Source organism: Onthophagus taurus, chromosome 7 (genome assembly GCF_036711975.1).
Source record: "Onthophagus taurus isolate NC chromosome 7, IU_Otau_3.0, whole genome shotgun sequence".
NCBI classification, from domain to species: Eukaryota; Metazoa; Arthropoda; class Insecta; order Coleoptera; family Scarabaeidae; genus Onthophagus; species Onthophagus taurus.
The window spans coordinates 30,155,727-30,180,961 of record NC_091972.1 but is presented as its reverse complement, the minus strand read 5'-3'; the positions used below and the strand labels follow the sequence as shown (position 1 = coordinate 30,180,961).

The 25,235-nt window shown below is 34.2% G+C and overlaps 1 protein-coding gene across 2 annotated transcripts; it reads left to right on the top strand.

The window, feature by feature from the left end:
* Window positions 1-14,248: 14,248 nt before the first annotated feature.
* MrgB (MRG/MORF4L binding protein) lies at window positions 14,249-15,475 on the top strand. 2 transcript variants are annotated; one of them, XM_023065300.2, is made up of 2 exons: window positions 14,249-14,415; window positions 14,475-15,475. In XM_023065300.2, the coding sequence occupies exons 1-2, from the start codon at window positions 14,343-14,345 to the stop codon at window positions 15,068-15,070; spliced, it is 669 nt and encodes a 222-aa protein (XP_022921068.1). In that variant the 5' UTR covers window positions 14,249-14,342; the 3' UTR covers window positions 15,071-15,475. The 2 variants fall into 2 exon arrangements, with proteins under 2 accessions (XP_022921068.1, XP_022921069.1); XM_023065301.2 differs by having other exon boundaries at window positions 14,337-14,411.
* Window positions 15,476-25,235: the final 9,760 nt, after the last annotated feature.

Genomic DNA, 25,235 nt, shown 5'->3' with positions numbered 1-25,235 from the left:
TGTATTAAAAGAACGATACAATACGCAACTTACAGTCTACTATGGATACTACGATCATGATGAATTTATGAGAGCTATGACAGAAGGCATTTTGTAGCACCTATGAATCAGGTTTAACTCTAGAGGTGTTGAGGAATATGTATTTGAAACATGGAATGTGAATACGTAGTCCAACCAGGTAATGAGTTGTTAATTCATTGCCCAGCCCTCCTCCTTTATCCATATATGGGACCACGAGCTGATGGGCTACTCGATCCATCCATCGACTCCCCCAGAGTTAAACCTGATTCATATGTGCTACAAAATGCCTTCTGTTTGTGTTAATTGTGCCGACATAAAACAACTTCATTTTTTCCAGATCATAACACTTTTGGACTGGTAAATCAATACTCAGTAGTCATAATAATCACATATGCGAAATTGAGTGCAATGAATGGCACTGTCAAATAATTTTAAAACCAATCTAAAAATATAACCGGCATAACCGGGTAGTTCTACCCAATCCACTCAATGTTTGACTCTCTGGCTTTATTTGAACTTAAATCGCATATACTTGAGATTTAAAATAACTGCAAAGGAAGAAGTCTAAGATGTAGATCATAGGAAGTTTCTTGTTATCAATTTGCAGAGCAAGTCTAAAAGTGCAAAATCGCACGATCTCGGTAGATCAGATCTTGAAATCGATTCGCAAGATATACATGAACTTAAAACGCTCGTAGAGGATGTTCATCGCTGAAATCATCTGTTGTCGGTATCCATCTTATCCAGTATAGATCACAAACACCTCCAAAAATGTCAGTTTCGTTTTGGAAAAAGTAATAGCCAGTCACTTTCTCGGGATATATTTGGTGCTAGTGTATCTCGAGTGGATTGGTATCGCTTCCAATTCAACAATTTTACCAGTTCACTGATCCATTTATCCAAAAATCGACTTTGTCGCTAAAGATAATATTTTTACTGAATTTGGATCTGTTCCAGAGTCCCATCAGCGAACTCACGGCGTTGTCTATCATCATTAAATTCCCGGATTAGTTGAATTTTCAATTTTCTTTTTTTTTAATTTCGACGCTACATCCGCTAACAATTTAAGTTGAAGTCGCAAGACGGCCAGAACGACTACACATTAATAGTCTACAGTTTTCTCGTACACACTCACGCATAGCAACGATGATATCAAAAAGAAGTTTTCTTCAAAAATACTATAGTTATTAGCAATTAATTAGAAAATTTCGCAACTGGGTCTTATATTACAGTTTTGCAAATTTCTCAAGAATGCTGAGCACAATGATCAGCTTGTTTTACATAAGGTTTACCTGGTTTTTAATCGGAGTATGTCTCAACCTTATAATCAATCCAAAAATACCTCAATCTGATGTAATAGGCATTACATAACGTATATTTATACTGAATAAAAAGTTTTGAATGAAATTCCGTTTTCAATCCAGGAATGTCCCAATCCAACTTCATCATCTACCCAAAAATATAATATTTATTATTTCCCATCCCCTCGTTTCTGTTATCCTTCTGCCTTCATTCTGGTTAATTTTTGTGATACTTTTATTTTTTTTTTTGTTTAACCACTCATGGTCGAAAAAATTAAACTGATCAGAGTCGTGGCATGGGCAGGTGTCTCTCTATTTATTACTATCAAATAAGTAAAACTTTTAGAATATGTGCAATAGTGACTCCAACCAAATATTGGTTATCAGACAGTGATGATTCTGAATGTAATTTGTAGAATGGTTCAAAAGAAAGAAGAAAGACAACAGCAAAATTGATGGCGATAACATGCACCCAGAATCTAGTTCCTGCACCATCGAGATTTCAAGTTATTGGAATTTCTTATTGTACCAGACGAATATGACGTATCATATTACCAACTGTTTTTGATGACTTATTGAGGGACTGGTAAATACCTACTGAAAAAAGGTCAGTGCATGCAGATACTGTTGTCTTTTTTGCAACTAACGGGATTGTCTGGGAAACACCATTTACTCCATCAAGGGTACTAATGGTTATACTACTGCTAACGATGATTAAAGTATTGCAGAATAAAATCCTCTAAATTACTGCAAAAATTTAATGGTTTCCATCGATTAATCGTACAATGAACTCAACAAAGATAACAATTAAGCTTTTACTTCAAAAATGACGATTTGAAGTTCTCCTATCAATTGACCTAATTTAAACGCGCATTTACACGCGACTCAAGGACCACGGGATATTTATGCAAATTAACTGATTGATTAGTATTTGTAAATGTTGAATTCCTTGTCACTGATTTCTGTTGCTTATTGTCTCTTGTAAAACGCTAAATTACTGATAATGTAAATAAACAAATAAAAAAGTAATAAATAAACTATAGCTTTTTTAAATCATTTTACATAATCTTTTGTTTTCAAAATATAGTAATAGACATTGTGAGGACTCCTCCTACACCATATGACTCACAATAGAACTATTATAAGCAAATGTGGAAAGCAAAAGTGGAGGTCAACACAAAAAGAGGAAAGCCAAATGAGAATTAAAATGATGTATGTAGAAATATTCTAGGAAAGGTGGGAAAGGAAACGATCAGGGGCAAAAAAAATAAAAGAGTAGGAATAAATTGACCAAAAAGAAATCTTAATACATAAATAAAAAATGTAGAATGGGATAGGTTATTAGAAAAAAAAGACAAGGTTTGTATAATTAGAACCTAACATCTACATGATATAAATAAACAAATAACTCAATTCATAAAAAGTGAATGAAAAGCAAAAAAACTCTTACAGAATTACAGAGATTATATGTATAATGAAGTCATTTCTTCTATAGTCTAGTTAGTAGAAAACATAAGCATGTGGTCTGTTGAATGGAGAAAGATCACAGCCTTGCACAAGGCAAACCTGTTTCCACAAATGCAAATTCTGAAAGGTAACCAGCTACCACACACCGCTCGAAGAATTGACGTGCGTTTTATATCCCGCCTGAATCACGTGCGTTCAAGCTCCATTAGACCGTCGCAAATGCTAACATAGGTAATCTCCGCACGTTACGTAACGTTTCGCCGTCGAAACCAAATTTGGTACGAGCAATTGACCCGTCAATTAGTTGTAGAGTCGTTTGCGTACACACATACGATCCTATCAAATATCGTAAGATGCGTTAAATTAACATTAAAAGCGATGTGAAGAAAGTTTTCCGCCCAAGAAGGAAACGCTAATGACTAAAAGGACTTACGACGAAGAAGTATGGAGATTATAAAGTGATCTTTAAGGGAACTTTACATTGCAACAATTAACTAGTGTGGTATTAGAACTAATAATGTTTCCTTTCGGTTTTACTTTCAATATTAGTACATATAAGTTTTTTATGACAATTTCTTCAGAAGGTAAAAATGGGGAATCTTAAAAATAATAATAATGGTATTAGTAATCTTACATAAATAATTGCCTCCTTTTTGAAAAATAATTAGTGTTAGTATACTTCTTATTGCTTCAATAAACGTCATATGTAATAAGCTTCAAAATAACCGCGCCACTGTTTTTGAATCAGATGTCAACCCCAAAACATGTAGAGTTTGGCTTCTATTTCCCTCATCAATCCCCTAGTCTTAGGGAGACTACCTCAAATCTTTTAAATTCTAATCCAGCAACATACCACATGATTACTCAGAGCATAATCATATCTAGAGATGTTTCGACAATATAACTTCACTTTCTCTGGATTGACACTCCACATTGGGCACTCAAGATTGTTTCGTTGTGTGAATAGCTCGGTGGTAAAGACCCCAATATCTGCAAACAAATTGCACAACCTGTAATTATTGTACAAAGTATCGCGCTAATTCCATACACTATGCAATAATTACACAATGCAATTCAAACCATTTTAAATTCTGTAACTATCATTAAGTAAATCAACACCAGACATTTTACAATATCTGCACAACAGCATCTGATATACATTTTGTTCACAAGTTTATGGGATCTTTTAGGAGGGCATCCTCTTCCTGGCATGATGGAAACGCGTCACTCCCAAATACAGAAGCATTCTACGCTGGAATATCTTATCGTAAAGATAGTACATCTACAAGAGTCCTAAGACCATCGTGGGCATACATTTCTATAGATGAGCATTCTTTGCTCATTTACAGTGGAACCGTGGTAGCTGCAATGTAAATTTATAGATCGTAATGGTCCGATTCTACAACGGTAAAGTGAATGCTCAACAATCGCAAGAGTTGATTCTGATAACACGTAGCGAATATTGAAGTATTCGATCTCATAAAAGAGAAACTATTTCTGTGCCATTTGAGACATATACCAAGATAAACTGAAAGATAATACAATAAAATGAAACAGTTACAATACCCCGAACCCCAAAAAGTGTAGAGAAAAATTACAATGGACTGGAGTCTACAAAACCGGTAATGACTAAGAGGTAGCTGAAGGAGATAACCATAGGTCCGAACCATAGGTCCCAAACTAATACTCGTAAAACAAAGACCTTGGTGAAATGAAAAAGCTTTGAAAACAAAATGTTAAAACAACTAACAGGGTATGACAAAAAAGGTTAATTACTAACGACGAATAACAGCAAGTAAAAACGGTTGTGAAAAGTAAGTCAAATAAATATATCACAAACAACACTTCTGGTGAAGTATAGCGCCGCAACTAGATGATTTTAGGTGATTCAACCAGGTGACAAAATTTCCTTTAAAAACACTCTGATGGCCCAAGAACCCATAAAGAAAGACGTTTTCTCAGAATACAACATTTTTCTTTCGCCTTTAGATATGCAATTTTTTACTTTAGCAAAATCATGACAAAATTCCTTATTATTATTAAGTGTTTTTTACACTTATAAATCAGGTTAATTAGGACACTATATGAAAATTCCAATAGTACAGTAGAACATGGGAGCGAACTTATCAGCAAAATAAAAATCCAACATGAAGTGAGACAGGGCTGTGTCCTGTCCCATTTAATATACCCAATAATAATGGTTTGGATAATAAAAGGAACATATCAGCTATAAACTGGAAAGGTTTTGCAAAATTGGAAGATTTGGAATTTGCACATATCCGTTATCAATTTAGATGCGCATATATACTGCATAGGTAGCTATTGTCATTACCTTAGGTTCAGTACAACTTATGTAGTGACTGCCGCGCAATTTCAGTTCTGATCGAAACATACTCCAAGTTTGAAAACGATAATCAACAGCGATATTTAAACGCTCGAAAAACTACACCAAGCCATTCGAATTAGGTTGTTGCATAACAATGCAATACCGTACACCTCAAATCAGACGATGACCTTACCTCAGAAACACAATTGGGAACTTCTTGTCCAACCGCCTCATAGTCCAGACCTGCATCTTTCTGATTTTCATTTGTATGAACCATTGAAGGTTCATTTGTCGGGTGACGAACTTCAAGATGAAGTAAGGCAGTATTTTAAAAATTTGGATAGCACCTATTATGAAGATGGTATACAGAAGCTTTTGCCTCGCTGAGATAGGATTTTAATATAATCTGTATTATTTTCAATATTTTTTCCAATTTTCTTTCAATTAAGAATTAATGTAGAAACTTCTAAAAACAGGGAAGAGAAGATCGGGAAATCCAAAAGATACCTAAAAACGAATCGTAAATATGTAGAAGCACAGTGAACCAAGTAAAAATAAAGGCAAATAATAAAAGAGAATGGAAGGAACTGGCCGCAAAGATGACAGGAAGATAAAACTAATAAACTTAAACAGGCACGTAAGCTTGCAACCCCACTGCCAAAACTAACAAAAAACCCAATTGGTTCTATTTACTTTTTTTTAAGCATGAGAATATAAAGAAGAAGAAGAATTTAGTATATCCCTAGAATTTTGTAGCATAAATTAAGCTCTTTGTTAATGTATTATTAAACGTCAGGTAAAATCAGGTAGTACCGTTGTTTATTGATAACTTTAACCAATAAAACGAAACATTCCCTCTGAATAGGTGGCATTTTAGGCTCAGAGGTTTCCATCGATGAATATATCTCGAGGATATTGACATTACGAACATTACAAAACTGTTTGTTTTGGAAGTATCTGTTGCAGAAATACGCTTTATATTTTTCAAGGATCTTGACAACTTACGGATTAGACAAAGCTATTCCAACGTAAGAAGAAGTGGCTTGGCTTTCCAACGTAAATGCAGAGAAAAGAGGGTAATGCCAACGTTCCTCAGAATGAAGCACCATATCGACACCGCTGCAGCACGTATGATCTTGATTAAGACAGAACAGGCGCTGATACGAGAAAGAACTCACAAACCCTTTAAAGATCTACTACGACTCCATGACTTTCCAATTCCATGGCAAAAGAAGACTGGGACAAAATAAACAGGATAACCATGAAGAAGGCTGAACGTGAAATCCAAAAAAGTCGGGATAAGCAGATTAAGAAATTCAAATCGTTGGACCGCCGCACCCACAAGAAGAAAAACAACGATTTGCCAATGGAAACAGTCGTTATTAACCAATCAAACGTCCCATTAACAGAGGAGAAAACTAAAGTACTCGCCAAAGGCTTAAATTATGCAGTCGCTCCAAAGAGGGTTCACAAAGAAGAAATTATATGTGTATTATAAGCGGCTATTCGCAGAATACCTGCAGTGAAAGCAGAAGAATTCGTCAAGACATAGCGAGAGTGCTTAAAACAGCAAAGCACGAACGAAAGAAGAGCGCTACGAACGATAATACTATTCACTATAACGCAGCCAGCTATAAGAAGATAACCTCAACCGAGAAGATTAAGGAAGATTAAAGAACTGGTAAAATCCACAGGAAACCCAGCAGAACAACAGAAAAGCTTATTCGTACAGGCTGCAGTACCACCAAGGATATATGGATTATTATATATGGATTACCCAAAATCCATAAACCAGAGGCCTCACTACGCCCTCTTGTCAGTGCCATAAATTCTACCACCTATCAGCTAGCAAAACACCTTGCCAAGATTCTGTCCGCTTTTACAGGTAAAATAGAGTCATATGTCAAAGATTCCACACATTTTGTAGAATCAATCAGGAGTATGAATCTAAGTTTCGACGTGGAATTTCTATTCATCAGAGTACCAGTCAAACATGCCGTGGATGGTCTCCGCCAAAAAGTCATCCCGAAGGGTTTGCCCAAGTATGTCCCAGGACTAGTGAAGTACTGCCTATCGTCGAAGTATTTTAGCTAGAAGGGAGAGTTCTACGAGCAATGCGAAGGGGCCACCATGGGATCACCAATTTTTTACATGGAGATGTTTAAAGAGGGAGCGTTAAAGAAGAATCCGTGGAAACCGAAACTATGGCTCCGTTACGTCGGTAACACTTTCATGATCTGGCTACATGGAAAAGAGCAACTCCATGAATTTCTAGACCACCTCAATTCACAACACCCCATGATAAAATTTACCATGGAAACAGAAACTATAAAACAGTTACCATTTCTGGATGTGTTGGTCATTAGGAAGGCAGATGGGGGCATGGAACTGGGAGTATATCGAAAGAAGACGCATACGGCCATAGACCACCCACAATAGAAGAGGTCCGTGATTCAAGCCTTATTCAAACGGACATTACTTACAAAGATTGACGAGCGAGGCGATAGTAAAAAATGCTCCTTCAAAAATCTTTGAAATTGCCGGAAGAACAGCTACAGGTCTATAAATGGACATCACTGAAGGATCTCCCTTTTTGAAAATGGAGGTTATGGAGGCTATCTTGAGCTCACACGGAAATTCCCAGCATACAATCCGTTCATGGATTGTATGCGGGGAATTGGTTCAAAATTCCATCTATGAGCGTTTGGGTTATTGCGAGACCGAAGTAGGTTGCCAATTTGAACATTTGTTATAAAAATCGTAATAAAAGTGCAAAAAAGCAAGAAAACATTTTATTTTCCCATTTGGTAGTCAACCCCTCATAATTCTTGAAAGAATTAAGATATCGGGTTTTGGTTTATGGGGTTGTGTTTAATTTTTCATTACCTTAAAAATAAGGTAAAACTCAACAGTGGATGCTATTTAAAAATGTAGGGGTGGTCATCCCCTAAAAGAACTCCACATTGCTTTAGTGATTCCCAAATTTTCAAATTTTGTTCTTCACTCGTTCAAAACTTATAGCTCCGTCCTGGGAGTTTTGGGAAACCCTGTATAATCTTCGCAATTCTGTGCCAATATGTTTTAAAGGAAGTAATATTATCTATAGTTCCACCTGTCTTTCCTAATCCATTATAGTAAAATATTGTTCCCTTTACATTTATACACTTTTCACCTTTTCTTCTAACTTCACTCAATCCTATTATATGCCATTCCGTGTTTTTTAGTTCTTCTAGCAATTCCTCTAATTTCTCTCAAAGTTCTACAGTTATAGGTCAGTATTTCAAGTATTTTGTTTATTATGATGTCGATTTATCTTTTGCATCTTTTCTCCTTTATTCTGAATATTCTGTGTGTTTAGCCAGGTTGTAGGGTAGTATGTTTCCATTTTCGATTTCCTTATTTTTGCCATGGTTATTATATTTGAGCGTAAATTGGTATTATAATTTGATTGCTAGGTATTGTCATTTTGTGTGTTCTTCGTTGCTGTCTCTGCTTTTGTGTTTTGCTTTTTTAAGTCTCCTGCAGTGAACAAGTGCGACTTTGGTCTCATAAAGTAACCATCAATTTGCTTTTAGAGGCCAGGTGTGTTTATTCCTCTACTCTCTGTTCTCTCGTTCATTATTGTAATCTGTTGTCTCACTTTTGTCGTTTCATAACTTTCATTATAATTCATTTTTTTTTAATTATTACCCACCATTACCATGCTTTTAGTTTGATGTTCTTCTTCTTCGTACTTATTTTAGAAAAATATTTTTAGTATAAAAGTTTTATTTTTAACATTATTGCTCTTTTATGCTTTTTGCTCTCAGATGCATAAATATCAAAAAAATACAAAATGGTGAAAATTAGATAAAATATTGCTCTTTTACGCTTTTGCTCTCAGATGTATAAATAAATACATAAATAAATATCGAGAAAAATTCGAATAGATAAAAATTAGATGAAATCGGAGTTTTACATCTTGTTGAGGTAGAGCACGAGATTTGGAGCATTTTAGAAAAAAACGTTTTAGCATGAAAGTTCTAGCAAATTTTCCACATATGCAGCAATGTGATATGAAGATATTTTATTAAAAATAAAAGAAATATGTTCGTAAGGGACAAATTGTAAATCGTAACTTATCAGATTCGTTGTGATAAGTAACACATTTAAATATTATAAATTTAAAGTTCTTATCGAATATTATTACACTGTGGAACATTTTCGGGGTCATTGTCTGGGGGGTGAGAAATTTCAAGTCGAGATGAAAGTACTTGGCCAGTATAGTAAAACCTCCAAAGGGTTTGGCGTTCTCAGGCCAAACTTTTTTTTATGACCTTTTATATTTCTTTCCTTATTTTGATGTTTGTTTGCTTAGTTTTTCACTTATAACTCAAGAATCATTGATGATTTCTCATTTCATTCTTCAGCAAAGACTAAGGCTTAAATAAATAATTTTCATTAATATATCCATGTAAAAAATTAAGTTGGACTAATTTTATCGACTGAAATCTTCAAAAAATTATCAAATTTCGAAAAAAAAAATTCTATTTGAAAAATAACGTTTTTACTTGAGCGTTCTAGGAATTGCAACTATAAAAGAATATTCTAATATAAGTATATAGTAATATAGTAGTACTATATTAGAGAGAGAGAACAATATTTATTTGGAAAATTAACAAAAATTAAGGACAAATTTAGTTTAAAGAAGAACAAAGATTATATGTTCATAAACAATGCTCTAGAGTCTAGGCCTTTTCAATGGTGATTGTTGTGGGCTAGTGTCATCGCTATCGCAATCATCGTTGTCTGTTTCTAAGCCACACATAATGTCAACTTGTGACTCCATTGCTGACCCTACTGCAACTTCTGGAAATTCTTCATCATCAGGATAATCCATGTCTTCCAAGACATGTCTACTTCACCAGCAAATTTCCGCAAGTATTGCACTCGGCGACAGTTTTCCTCTGTATCTATGATTTGTTTTTTTATTAAAATGAGTTTGAAAAAAATCTCATAGATATTACCTAATTTCAAATGGCATAGCAACTTGATGGCGTTCGCCTTGTTCATCAGATTCAGTGGCCAATTGTCTGCTGAAGTAGTCCAGATGACGATGTAAATAGTGAATTTTCAAGGACATGTGGACGCCAATTTTCGAGAACGATGTTAACATCCTTGCGACAGAAACATTGTAGTTGCTAGAACGATGCTTTCCCAACAAGCCTTCTATTACTTCTTTAATTGCATTCCAAGCATCCGTATTTCACATTTTATATGGACATAAACATTCAATTTAACGCGAAAAATGGAAGTGTGCAAGCCAGGTATAAATTGCTTTTGCTATTGCTGTAGTAAATATGTACCAAAACATGAAAAAAAGGGAAATTTCAATGCATATTTTGTTCAAACATACGAGGTGTACTTCCACCAAAATGTTATAGTGAACAAAAATTGGGTTCCCAATATAGTGTGTAAAACTTGTTACAATCGTCTAATGGATTGGAAAAATAGAAGACGTGAATCTATGCCATTCGGTATTCCAATGATTTGGACTAATCCTGGTGACGGTCACAATGCATTGAATTGCTACGCATGTGCCAATAAAGGAGCCGCATTAAGAAAAACGGCAAGAAAATCGTATCATTACGTTGGTGTTGCAAGTGGCCAAAGACCATTGCCATATTCGGGCTACATTCCCCAAACTGCTTCAGCCCAGATCTATCTTCTGTGACTGCTCCGATTTTTACATCAATATATGATTCAAGTGATGATCCCCCATATGATCCCGAACCATCTGTATCCAATCAGCCTATATTAATAAATCAAAATCAGCTTGATTCCATTGTTGCTAAATTAGAATTAACACAGCATAAATCAGAACAGCTGGCTTCGTTTTTGAAATCAAACAATTTTTTGGCACCCGGTACGAAAGTCACAGCTTATCGAAGTCGTCAGGCAACACTCCAAAGTTTATTTGTTGTGAATGATGAAAAACTTCTGCATATTGCTCGGATGTAGGAAAATTGATGGACGCAATGGAAATAAAATATGAAGCAGATGACTGGAGATTATTTATTGATAGTTCAAAACTCAGCTTAAAAGCGGTTTTGCTGCATAAGACCAATGAAAAACCTTCGGTTCCAATAGCGTATAGTAGAGAAACGAAAAAAACATATGATGCTCTAAACATATATTATGTGGCGCATATGCTGCGATTTAAAAGTTGTAGCATTGCTTTGCGATCTTCGAAGCGGCTATATAAAATGTATATGCTTTTTGTGCGATTGGGACACAAGATTTACCGGAGACCAATATGCATGCCACGAATGGAAGCATAAAGAGCACAACAGGTTAGAAGTGGCCAATATTATTCGTGAACCTCTGGTGCCGAAAGAGAAGATATTGCTGCCTCCACTGCACATTAAACTTGGGAACGCAATTAAAAAGGTAATAGAAGGCTTGTTGGGAAAGCATCGTTCTAGCAAGTACGATGTTTCTGTCGCAAGCATGTTAATTAACATCGTTCTCGAAAATTAGCGTCCACATGTCCTTGAAAATTCACTATTTACATCATCATCTGGACTACTTCAGCAGACAATTGGCCACTGAATCTGATGAACAAGGCGAACGCTACCATCAAGTTGCTATGCCATTTGAAATTAGGTAAAATCTATGAGATTTTTTTTCAAACTCATTTTAATAAAAAAACAAATCACAGATACAGATGAAAACTGTCGCCGAGTGCAATACTTGCGGAAATTTGCTGGTGAAGTAGACATGTCTTCGAAGACACGGATTATCCTGATGATGAAGAATTTCCAGAAGTTGCAGTAGGGTCAGCAATGGAGTCACATGTTGACATGATGTGTGGCTTAGGAACTAATGACAGCGATGGTTGTGATAGCGATGACACTAGCCCAGAACAATCACCATCAAAAAGGCCTAAAATCTAGAGCAATGTTTATGAATTTTATTCTTCTTTAAACTAAGTTTGGCTTTAATTTTTATTAATTTTCATAAAATCAATACTCTTTGGGCAGGAATACTCAGGTCTCAGGTCTCCCTTTTGGACTTATCTTATATTTGTTTTATATATGTATTTTTTTTTATTTATTCGTATTTGTTATAGTTATTATTTTTATATTCCAAATAAATATTGTTCTCTCTCTAATATAGTACTACTATATTACTATATACTTATATTAGAATACTCTTTTATAGTTAAAATTCTAGAGAATTTTTTTTTTTTTTGAAATTTGACAATTTTTTGAAGATTCAGTCGATAAAATTATTCTAACTTAATTTTTTACATGGATATATTAATGAAAATTATTTATTTAAGCCTTAGCTAAGCCTTAATCTTTGCTGAAGAATGAAATGAGAAATCATCAATGATTCTTGCGTTATAACTGAAAAACTAAGCAAACAAACATCAAGATAAGGAAAGAAATATAAAAGTTCATAAAAAAAAAGTTTGGCCTGGGAACGTCAAACCCTTTGGAGGTTTTACTATATTGACCTAGTACTTTCACTCTGACTTAAAATTTTTCACCCCCCAGAATGGCTGTTGCACTGTGTTATTAACACAACGAATGATTTCGTCATTGTAATGAATAAAATACGTCGCCAGATTCGTATTGTTAATGATTATGTATATTAATTTTTCTTCAATATATACACTAAAGTGATGTATTTGTTTATTGGTCAATAAACGTGTACATTAACACCACGAATTTGTGTTATTGATTTTTGTTATTAGCGTAATGAAAAGTTTCATTGCTGTAATGATTAAATACTACGCCTAAATTAAAAAAGTTAAGTCAAATTTTGCCATCTTATTATCTAACGTTTTCCTGCGATATCAAATTTATCAAGATTCTTCAAATTAGCATAAAGTTAACGCGACGAAAGTTTCCTCCTAAAAAGGCACCGCTAATGGTTAAAAGCAATCAGTGATGAAGAGGTGTGGAGATTGCGGTGTATTCTTAAAGGTTTTAGATGTGCGTCTTAAAAGATGAAAAGTAGACGAGGAAGTTTGTTTTGCCAACACCAATTAACTCGTGAATATTAAACCCATTACCGCTGCCCGGAGGAGTGGTAGACGCGTTAATTATTAGTATAAATAGCAGTTCTTTACTGGTACGGTAACAGCTGGCCAAGACACCGAGAGTCTTCTTTCTTATGAAATGTTGTAGGCCTACAAAAAAAAATGCTAAGATCATCTTCACGCTTGCTCATACATACTTCACGTACCTATGTATTTATTGTAATGTAATGCAATTAGAGCTCACGGTGCCAGTAAATTAACTCAAGACGCCTAGAAGCCGTCGGTTACGGTCCGTGAGTTTACGATATCAGCTGCTTCTTTAGCTCTTTCTTCTGCCGCTATACTGGTTAGAAGCTGCTGTTTAAACTCTGGCGTAGCGGCTTACCGTTCTTCTCATCTATTCGCAACATCTGCCAGGTTTCGCGTTTATTACGTCATTCAACTGAAAGGTTTATGCCGTTGATGTACCCTCAAAGTCCCTAGGCGTCAAACATCATCTTGCATCATTTCGCATTTCATCTTTTGATGGCCTTCGCAGCTGAAGCGGGAACGTTAAAGATCGTCGCATAGCAGCAGGTCTTCGGTCCCTATTGTGAAATTGGACAAAATAAAAAGTACAAGAAACATCCCGGAACTCTCATTAAATGACCCTCCGTTAAAAGTCCTCTTCATTGTATTTACAGAGATGGATTCAGACATAATACTTAATCATAATTAATTTTTCAAACAAAATTAATCTTCACAAAAACCAAGTAAAAATATATAAGGATTAAGTAATAAAATGATGGATGTATTTTTGATTGTAAGTCATATTGATTGCAAACTATTTTGCAATCAATTAAGGATTAATTTTGAAATCAAATTTTCGCGCTTCAATTTAATGTTAATACGCAATAACAGATGGCGCAATTAAATTTAAATAAACTAGATTTTAATTAAATTTAAAGTATTAAATAAATAGATATAAATAATTTTATATAAGATTTAACTTTTTAACACAATTTTTTGGTTTAAAACTATTTTCATTTATTACAAAAGAGCACTATTTGATTTGAAGTAACCTTCAAATTGAATTGACTAAAATCAATCAAAAGATGTCGCCACAGTAACAAGCCGGTATAAAATTCAACTAACTTCATTTCTATTATTTCCAATAATTAATCATCCAAAATTGACGAAGTACGCTGGATATCTAGCTATGGATGATTTTGAATGGACGGTCTTCCATGAGGGGCAACTTCTAGACGCAATGGTAGGACATAAGCCGGTTGGTGAGTACAAAAAAAATTTTGGCAACTTGACATAACCTCACTTTTTTCCTGGAAAAAAGGGGTAAATAAATACTTTCAAATGGCGTTCATTTGCGATAAATTCATCGATAATATAAATAAGGAGGTGCATTCAGGGAAAATATGGGCCCATTTAGAAACTATGTATAATTTGGAAGCTCTCGATGAAAGTGAATCATTGCCATTTCCAAATGATGAAAAGGAATTTTGTCTTCCTGAGGCGGAATACGGGACGTTAAAAGCTAAAAAAGAAGAAAAAGGCGATGATAAGAAAAATGTTAAAGGTCGGGAAACCCCGAAAAACATGAAAGAAATGAAAAAAGAGGAAAAAACGTTGGTTAGAACAATTAAGGATATTCGAGAAAGAAGGGATAGTAGGGATAGTAAAGATGGAAAACCTTTAAGTGCAAAAAAAGATAATAAAAAAGAAGTTGTTGAAAAAGGTAAAATCAAATTAAGAAATTCTATCCAAAATGTAAAAGAAGAAAATAAAAGTCTTAAAAATATTAAAGAAGAAACTCCTAGAGCTGTCAAAAGGCCTTTACGTGGTAGTCTTAAAGACGATTCGAATAGTAATGGAAAATCATCTCCAGTTAATGTTACTCCAACGAGTACAAAGCGACGCAGGGTAAATTAAAAACAAATTTGGCACAATCACATTAATTTAAAATGAAAATCAGTGGAAGATTGCACTTATTGCAGACCAAATGTAGCCATTAAGTGAAAATTATATAGAACCTTTGTACATAATATACATAATAATTAAGCAATTAAATAAATATAGTTGTTAAGTAATTCGAAGATATTTTTTTAATTTCAAAAAAATGTAGATTTGTAGATATGAAAACAAAAAGTTTGATAAAACGAAATTTAATCTATTTTTACTGTAATTCGAACTGCATAAGAACTGATAAAAGAAATATGAGAGCTTTTAAAATGTTGTATTATTCATTTCGTGATAATTAACAATTAGATTAAGTTTATCGAATTGTGTATAAAAAGAGGACGTACTGAATGATTTAATAAATACTCTAAGAAGTTGTGTTTTCATTTTTATTTCACAATTTTTAAATGGATTTTTTGAAGCTATTAAACAAAATTTGTAATAAATTTAATAAACCTTTATCTGGGATATAAATCTACTTAGAAATACAAATCAGATGTGTTATGAGACTTCAATAATTATCTGTCAGAAAAATAGTTTATTAGAGTTCATTATGGTTAGGTGGTTAAGTATTATACTAATTAAAAATAACAATTTCATGTCGAATTATTTCTAAAAAATGTATCTGAATAACGTTTCCAAATTCTGGGATTAGAATCAGAGGCGGCGCTACCGGGGGGTGCAAGGGGTGCACTGCACCCGGGCGCCGCTTAAAAGGGGGCGCCGGCGCCTTTTTAGTGTTTTCTCCAACAATGTCGTATCTTTCTTTTGCATTATTTAGACCTGTCAGCGGTAGCTAGTCTTCAGAAAGCAGTATTTAGTCTCCATAAAGCAATTTTAGTCTTTAGAAAGCAGTATTTAGTGTTCCAGACGCTGTATTTAGACCTGTCGGCAGTATCTAGTCTTCAGAAAGCAGTATTTAGTCTTCTAGAAGCAGTATCTAGTCTTCTGCCAAAGTTATGTATGTTTTCTCCAAAATATTTTATATTTCTTTTGCAGTATTTAGACCTGTTAGCAGTATCTAGTCTTCAGAAAGCAGTATTTAATCTCCTCCACAAAGCAATTTTAGTCTTTAGAAGGCAGTATTTAGTGTTCCAGACGCTGTATTTAGACCTGTCGGAAGTATCTTGTCTTCAGAAAGCAGTATTTAGTCTTCTAGAAGCAGTATCTAGTCTTCTGCCAACGTTATGTATGTTTTCTCCAACAATATCTTATCTTTCTTTTGCAGTACTTAGACCTGACAGCAGTATCTAGTCTTCAGAAAGCAGTATTTAGTCTCCACAAAGCAATTTTAGTCTTTAGAAAGCAGTATTTAGTGTTCCAGACGCTGTATTTAGACCTGTCGGCAGTATTTAATCTTCAGAAAGCAGTATTTAATCTTCAGAAAGCAGTATTTAGACTTCTAGAAGCAGTATCTAGTCTTCTGCCAAAGTTATGTATGTTTTCTCCAAAATATTTTATATTTCTTTTGCAGTATTTAGACCTGTTAGCAGTATCTAGTCTTCAGAAAGCAGTATTTAATCTCCACAGAGCAATTTTAGTCTTTAGAAGGCAGTACTTAGTGTTCCAGACGCTGTATTTAGACCTGTCGGAAGTATCTTGTCTTCAGAAAGCAGTATTTAGTCTTCTAGAAGCAGTATCTAGTCTTCTGCCAACGTTATGTATGTTTTCTCCAACAATATCTTATCTTTCTTTTGCAGTACTTAGACCTGACAGCAGTATCTAGTCTTCAGAAAGCAGTATTTAGTCTCCACAAAGCAATTTTAGTCTTTAGAAAGCAGTATTTAGTGTTCCAGACGCTGTATTTAGACCTGTCGGCAGTATTTAATCTTCAGAAAGCAGTATTTAATCTTCAGAAAGCAGTATTTAGACTTCTAGAAGCAGTATCTAGTCTTCTGCCAAAGTTATGTATGTTTTCTCCAAAATATTTTATATTTCTTTTGCAGTATTTAGACCTGTTAGCAGTATCTAGTCTTCAGAAAGCAGTATTTAATCTCCACAAAGCAATTTTAGTCTTTAGAAGGCAGTACTTAGTGTTCCAGACGCTGTATTTAGACCTGTCGGAAGTATCTTGTCTTCAGAAAGCAGTATTTAGTCTTCTAGAAGCAGTATCTAGTCTTCTGCCAACGTTATGTATGTTTTCTCCAACAATATCTTATCTTTCTTTTGCAGTACTTAGACCTGACAGTAGTATCTAGTCTTCAGAAAGCAGTATTTAGTCTCCACAAAGCAATTTTAGTCTTTAGAAAGCGGTATTTAGTGTTCCAGACGCTGTATTTAGACCTGTCGGCAGTATCTAGTCTTCAGAAAGCAGTATTTAGTGTTCTAGAAGCAGTATCTAGTCTTCTGCCAAAGTTATGTATGTTTTCTCCAAAATGTTTTATATTTCTTTTGCAGTATTTAGACCTGTTAGCAGTATCTAGTCTTCAGAAAGCAGTATTTAGTCTCCACAAAGCAACTTTAGTCTTTAGAAAGCAGTATTTAGTGTTCCAGATGCTGTCTTTAGACCTGTCGGCAGTATCTAGTCTTCAGAAAGCAGTATTTAATCTTCCAGAGCAGTATCTAGTCTTCAGAAAGCAGTATTTAGTTTTTTAGAAGCAGTCACTCCGGTTCCCGCACCCTGGCTACGTGCTAATAAAGCCCCTGGGGCGAGTTATAAGGGTTGGAAATCGGGGCGAAATACGGGTGTATCTGAATGACTGCAACAAACTTCAAGGGGTGATTCTTTAGTGAATTTTAAGGGTACTTTGATATATGAACCATGGGCGACTTCGGCTCCCCTAAGGAGCTACACCCTTCCAAAAATGGCGGAAAAGTTTGGTTTAATTTTTTTCTCTCAAAAACCATAAACGCTAGGAAAATAAAATTTGGGGAATATGTTTAACTCATAATTGGGCACGTTTTGACCCTATTTGAACTTTCAACCTACCCTTATAAACTACTAAACGTAACCACCCCCTTTAAATTTTTGCTAAATTTTTTTTAATGCAGATGATAAATACATTATGTGGAATGAATTTTTAATGAAAAAGTCTTAGTAGGCTTTGCAATCTTTATCAGAAATATTTTTGACGTTTAAATGTCAATTTTTCTCACTATTAATATTGTTTTTCTAATTAATTTTTGACTAAAGTTCTATCGCATACCATCTTGTTGAAACCACATTTTGTAGTTCGTAGATATTGACTGGCACATCTTTTAACAAAGTTAAGAGAAAATAAAAAGTAAATACAGATAACATACAAAAGTAAAAATTTTTTAAATAACGTGTTTTTTACAGAAAAACAGGCAATAATAACATTTTGGAAACTTGACTAAATAGGCCATCTTTTAAAATTACTTGCCAAGGGTGTTGTACTACTCCTTTTTTTAGAAATCGTGTGTCAAATTTGATAGACATAAATTCTTTCTATGATTAAAATTAAGTACGTCATCCATTTTACCAGTATTATCCTTAAGAAGGTTTGAAATTAAATGTGATACTTTTGTACTTTTAACTGGTCATTTATTAAATTTTATTTATCTGACTAGTTTCGGTTTAAAAAATCATCTTCAGAGATAAAAGTAAAAAATTTAAGAAACCAACATTGTAATCAACCTCAACTTCATAATGTTGCGGCGTTCTGTTGTGGCAGAACTTCATCCCAAGCCGACATTACATTATTAATGCATTTTAAAATATCGAAAGACTTGTTTGAATAGCCTCTAACTATTTTATCTGAAGTGTCCACAACATCTTTGACAGCCAATGGTGTTTTGATTTCGTCCAGGTTTTGAGGATGTCCTGAAGCATTGTCCAAGAGAAGAATTGCCTTGGGTGTTAATTTATTTTAAACCAACTACATTAAACAAGGAAAATCGGTCTAGTATAGGAGGAAAGACCGATCGAGACATCGGGGATTCACACAGCAAGTTGCGTAGCGGCGTAATTATGAAACTATCTTATGTTCTGTTTATCAATAAAGCGAACTACCAGCGTTCATATAATTCATCAACAACTATTATATTGTATTTACTTTATTAACCAACAGTGTACACGACTATTATAATTAGCAAGTACAAACAAGCGACATGTAAGCGTCTCTCTTATTATTGTCTTGGCGGGAACGTGCCAGCAACATGAAGTTGTTCCGATACCAACATAAATAACAATAATGTTACTACATTATATAACAAAACTATGTAAATTGAGTCGACGTTAACCGAGGGCTACCTGTACCGACCATTCAAATCCCAAAAACTACCGCCCCATTACCCTTCTCCCCGTAATCAGATATACGAATGTATAATCAACGCAAGAATCCTAAACATCGTAGATTCAAAAATCCCCACATACTAATTCAGGTTCAAACCGCAAAACAGCACACTTACAAAATAAAGGCACAGCAACAGTCTTCTTGGACATCAATTTACAAAATGAATCTTCTAAACGGGTTTACATTTAGAAGAAGATTCTAGAGACTGTGGACCTACATTTGTAGGCCTTATTAGCCGAATAATCATCCATATTCTCTCTGAATCTTCTACATGTAAACCCATATCTGATAAGAATGACGACCGACTTTTTAAATAAACAACAATTATGTATAAAAATCAACAATACTTATTCTAACCGGTTTTCTCCATTACAAGGCGTTCCTCAAGGCTTTCCTCTATCAGCAACTCCATAGAATATTTACTGTTTCGACATTTTCTCTCCAAACCGTTCCCTATTCGACCCATATTGATATATTCTACAATACGCAGACAGAACTATAGCAGATATGTGCTTATCTAGAAACAACTACAAAAATCCCGGACAGAAGACTACACTATTAGAAAAGCTTACTATCCTTGCAAAAAGTCAAGGCCTCTCACTTTAGAGATCGATATCTTCGTAACCGCTCGAGGAAAAAAATTGCGATAATGTTTATTGTAATCAGTGAACATTTCTGCGTATCACATGTTAATTTGGAAATTTTCGGGTTCGCGGTTTTTCTTTTATCGCGAGTTAAGTGAAAAAGGTACCCGATTTTTGAGAATGGACAAAGTTGCTGGCACTTTATCCATTTTGCGATCTTTTTTCTCAAAAACTATCTGACAAAAAAATTTCAAATTTGAACTGGTGGTAGCAAGATGTGTTCTTAATGAGGAGCATTTTTATTTTTTTGATATTCAATTCAGTTTAAAACGATTGATTGCAAAAAAAACTTCATATCGCCCTATTACTGCCAAAATTCACTAACTGACATTTTTAAGAACATCGGTATAACTTAACCACTAACTGCATTTTGAACTGGAGTATCTATGGGAAAAATAATTAACTACGATAACGTACTAAATAAGCCTATTTCGTGCAGTTAATAGCCACTAATTGTAAGTGAAATTCTTGAAAATTATTTTAAAAGCAAAACTAATCAATTGAGTTAGTGAGCTTAAGACAAGTTTCATAGTTATTGAGTAAATCGTAAATGCAAAAATTGACTAACACTTAGTGAGTTTTAGCTTTTACACGAAATAGATTAGTTACATTTTGTTTACATACCAGTTAGAGATTTTGCCTTCATCAGTTAACCTCGTGGAGTAGATTTTCAGCAAGTATTTTGTGAATTAAACGTAGTGTTAGACTTTAAAACGTACAACTAGTTAATTAAATGTTTCAAGTGTGTAAACATGCTCGGAACTAATGGATTTAGAGGACAGCGAAGACAAACAAAAATCAACTTCGAAATCAGCATTTTTGTCTGTTACTTTTGATTTACAGAAAGTTCTTCAGATTACTTCCGCTAGCGAATCACTTCTCTATTATTCCCGAAAATTATGCAAGTACAATTTTACAATTTATGAGTCAAAGCCTCCCAACGATGCACACTGTATGGTATGGTCAGAATTAAACGATAAAAGGGGCAGTAGTGAAATTGGAACTGCAATAGTGCATTGGATTAATCAACTTCCAGATACAGTTAAAGAGATTTCTATATTTTCGGATACCTGTGGCGGACAAAACCGTAACCAATATCTCGCGACATTATTCCTCTTACTCAAACTACTCATTTAAACGTTATAGAGCAAAAATTTTTAGAGTCAGGTCATTCGTTTATGCAGGTAGATAGTATGCATAGTGCTATCGAAAAAGAACAATGTTTTGTACCTATCTATTCAGTATTTGACTGGACGAACATTATGAGAAGAGCAAGATTAGCCAGAAACCGGGCAACTGTATGTCCCTACAATGAACACCAATTTACATTTACTGATATCATGGATCTAAAAGAATTATAAAAAATCGTGTCAAAGACGAAGATGGGAATTAAGTTAATTGGTTGCGGATTAAATGTTTACGTTATGAAAAACAAAACCCTGGCACAATCAAGTTCCGGTACGGCCACTGTGGTCCCTACAATACACTGAGTATACTTGGCCAAAGAAGAAATCCAAACATAAGCCAGACTAGTATTAGAAAAGCATACAATAAGCTAATTCCTATCAGTACGCAGAAAAAAAATGATCTGCTAAATCTTTGTCGTAAAGGAATTATACCGCAGGAACTACACCCGTGGTATGAACCTCTACCTGTAGATAACAAACTAAAAGAGACAACCACTGAACCAGCAATAGGTGAAGAGGACGATGAATCTGAAGAAGATCAATAAAACTACATATTCTTTTTTGTTCTGTATCATATTTCGTTTTTGTTAATTAGATTGTGTTTATTTTACGTTGCTTTTGTATGCTTAATATAATATAATGATTTATTACTGCAAATGTGCTTATTATTTTAATTGCTAAAATTAACTAACTACATTTTTTTTAGTTTTTGTTCCTATAGGACTTTTTGAAATTGCTATAAGATTATAAACTTATACTTAACAACATAACATAATTCAAAATATAAGAAATAAAATATTACTTTTGAATACTGATTTACAAGCTATCAATAATCTTTAGAAGTGGTTTTTCTCCAAAATATCAAAATGTCACTTACAAGGGAAGTGTCACAACTGTGTCTCACCGATTTCGATGCAATTTGGTACAGTCATAGAATGGGCCAAAATAAGGTTCGTACATTTTTTTATACGTGCGGTAAAAGCCCCTGGGGCGAGTTATAGGGGTTGAAAGTTTGGAGAAAAAGTACGTTTTCACTTATATTTTAAAAATGAAAAGTGCTATCAAAATTTGGTAAATTGTAACTGATATTCATTTTAAAAGAGCTTTCTTTTGATGTATCACACATATACCAGAGGGTTAAGAAGGGCGAACTACCCCTATTTTTTTGGAATTATTTAAAAACCACCCTATCGATTTTGGCGGCATTAAGTATACTTCCAGCACGTTCAAAAATATTAGTTAAGGGTTTTTTCCCATTCGCTCTAGATCATCCCCAGCGAAGTTACGGGGGTTAACATGTAACCACTTTTCGTAAGAATGATGTGATAAAATTGTCAGGTATTTTGAAAATACTTTAACAAAACCGTAAATTAGTCGCACAATAAAATGTTTAATGTAAAATAAGGCATAATACACCATTTAGGGGTGGTTGGGGTTAACCACCCCCTTAAAAATTAATTCTATCCCGGGCATTACTTGTTGATTACGGCGAAATTTGGTACTGTGTTTGTTTTATATAGTTTATTAGTTTATTTTTATTCTACATAATGTTGCCAAAAATACACCTACCAAAAAAATTTTGGCACAATATTTGTTTTTTTAGTGCCGCTTGCTAAAGGTCATTTCTCAAAATAGTTTTTTCTAGTATAAAAGAACGTGTGCCCAGTGGGTAGATTTTAGTTTCAGAGCAACTGACAGAAGCAATGGTTACAATAAACCCAATAAACGTTTTAAATTTGCTAATGACAGTTTTTACTGTTATGAATATTCCCCAGACTCCTGTAAATGAAGCAGAAGTTAGTTTAAAAGAAAATATACAGCGTATTTTAATGGAAAGTATGGAAGACTACAATATGCAAATTGAAGACGAAACTGTATTAATTTTCGATTCATCCAATGGCATCAATGACGGTCAGCAAATTATTGAAGACCAGGATACAACTGACAGGTTTGTAGAAGATACTGATGCTCATTGTCCATTGAAGGATGACATCGACTACGAGTACAAATTAGAGGCGGTAAATTACTGGACAAGTGGGAAGAAAGGTTATTTGAAACTAGAAACCGTAAAAAACAAATACCGAAAAGTAACGTCAAAGACCCAATTGCACAGATGGTCTAAATATATTGAAGAAAGAGGGACATACAAAGAAAAATTAGCAGAAATTACCGAATTTGTAATTAATCAAGCGAGAGCCGCCGTAGATAATAAATTGCCACTACATGATATTGATATACGCAGATGGGCTATACAAGCTAGAAATGAAAAGAATTTATCTCCTCAACTGTTCAAAGCATCTCATAGCTGGGTGCAACGTTTTAAGAAAGCAAATCGGTTAGTAAGCCGAAAAATAACAAAATTTCTATCCCAAAAACAAATTGGAAATGTTGATCGAGTAAAAACTTTAGCAAAAGATTTCGTTAAAGAGGCAAAGCTACAAATCCAAATATATGGACCTGAAAACACCTACAATTCGGATCAGAGCGGTTTTAACTTGGAATTCCATTCGGGAAGAACATTAAGCGATTTTGGAGTTAAAACCGTAGAAAGTGTGGTCCAGTCGGTGTCATCTACAACGCACAGTTACACAATTCAACCCGTAATATCTGCTGATGGGAAACTTCTTTCTCCACTTTTTATTGTTTTAAAAGAACCCTCTGGCAGCTTTGGACCGAGGGTAGCAAATACAATGTTTAAAGCAGACAATATATACGTTTTGGCATCAAAATCTGGAAAGTTAACTTCAGAACACATGAAAAATTGGCTCCAAAATGTATATTTTCCAAATACTGGTTCTAAATCATTATTATTATTAGATTCTTGGAGTGGCCATTGTCCTGAAGTTATTAGTGAAATAACTCCATCAGGTACTAATTTTAAACATTTATCTATACCTGCAGGGACAACAGGTCAAATACAGCCCCTAGATGTATTTGGTTTCAGAATATGGAAAAATTTTATTAGAAGATTCTCTGATCAGATTATTTTTTACCAGTATGATGTCAATTTACATCAGAGGGATAACATATTAAAATTGCAATCGTTGACGCATAACCAGTTGGCTTCCCCTCGGTTTATAAATGTTTTTAAATACGCATGGTTTGCAAGTGGCTATATAGAGGAGAGACCAGACCATTTTGAAAATCCCGTGGAAGTTTGCTTTTCGAGTGAGAAGCCAACGTGTGATATCTGTGGGGATATAGCGGTCATAACATGTGCATGGTGTAAAAAATCCTTATGTTTAAAACATTTTTTCCACGACTTTCATTTTTGCCAACACTACGTAGAATAAAAATAAATTTAATATTGAAAATTAATATAATACATAAAAAACGTCAATTAGTAATGTAGAATAAACTTCTTTGGTATATTGAACTATTTTTTTTGTCAGTTGCTTTTTAACTCATAAATAAATAAAATATCTTATTTATCTAGTAGTTTTATATTTATTATTTAAAGAAAATGAGGGTAGTTTACCTCGTGGAACATCGATAGATAGATTTTTAAAAAACAATACCACAGTTACGATGGCAGTTTTCATCTTCGAGGTATAAACAAAAAACTACCCCTAATTTGTAACCCTTATAACCATTTTCAAAAATTTTTACTTCAAATATAAAACAAACACAGTACCAAATTTCGCCGTAATCGACAAATAACGCCCGAGATAGAATTAATTTTTAAGGGGGTGGATAACCCCAACAACCCCTATATGGTGTATTATGCCTTATTTTACACTAAACATTTTATTGTGCGACTAATTTACGGTTTTGTTTAAAGTATTTTCAAAATACCTGACAATTTTATCACATCATTCTTACGAAAAGTGCTTACATGTTAACCCCCGTAACTTCGCTGGGGTTGATCTAGGGCGAATGGGAAAAAACCCTTAACTAATATTTTTGAACGCACTAGAAGTATACTTAATGCCGCCAAAATCGATAGGGTGGTTTTTAAATAATTCCAAAAAAATAGGGGTAGTTCGCCCTTTTTAACCCTCTGCTATATGTGTGACACATCAAAAGAAAGCTCTTTTAAAATGAATATCAG

Bases quoted from the DNA above. Each gene is read 5' to 3' on its own strand.
- MrgB (XM_023065300.2), top strand. From the start codon at position 14,343: ATGGATGATTTTGAATGGACGGTCTTCCATGAGGGGCAACTTCTAGAC. The intron at 14,416-14,474 runs GTGAGTACAAAA...CCTGGAAAAAAG, and splicing joins GGTAGGACATAAGCCGGTTG to GGGTAAATAAATACTTTCAA.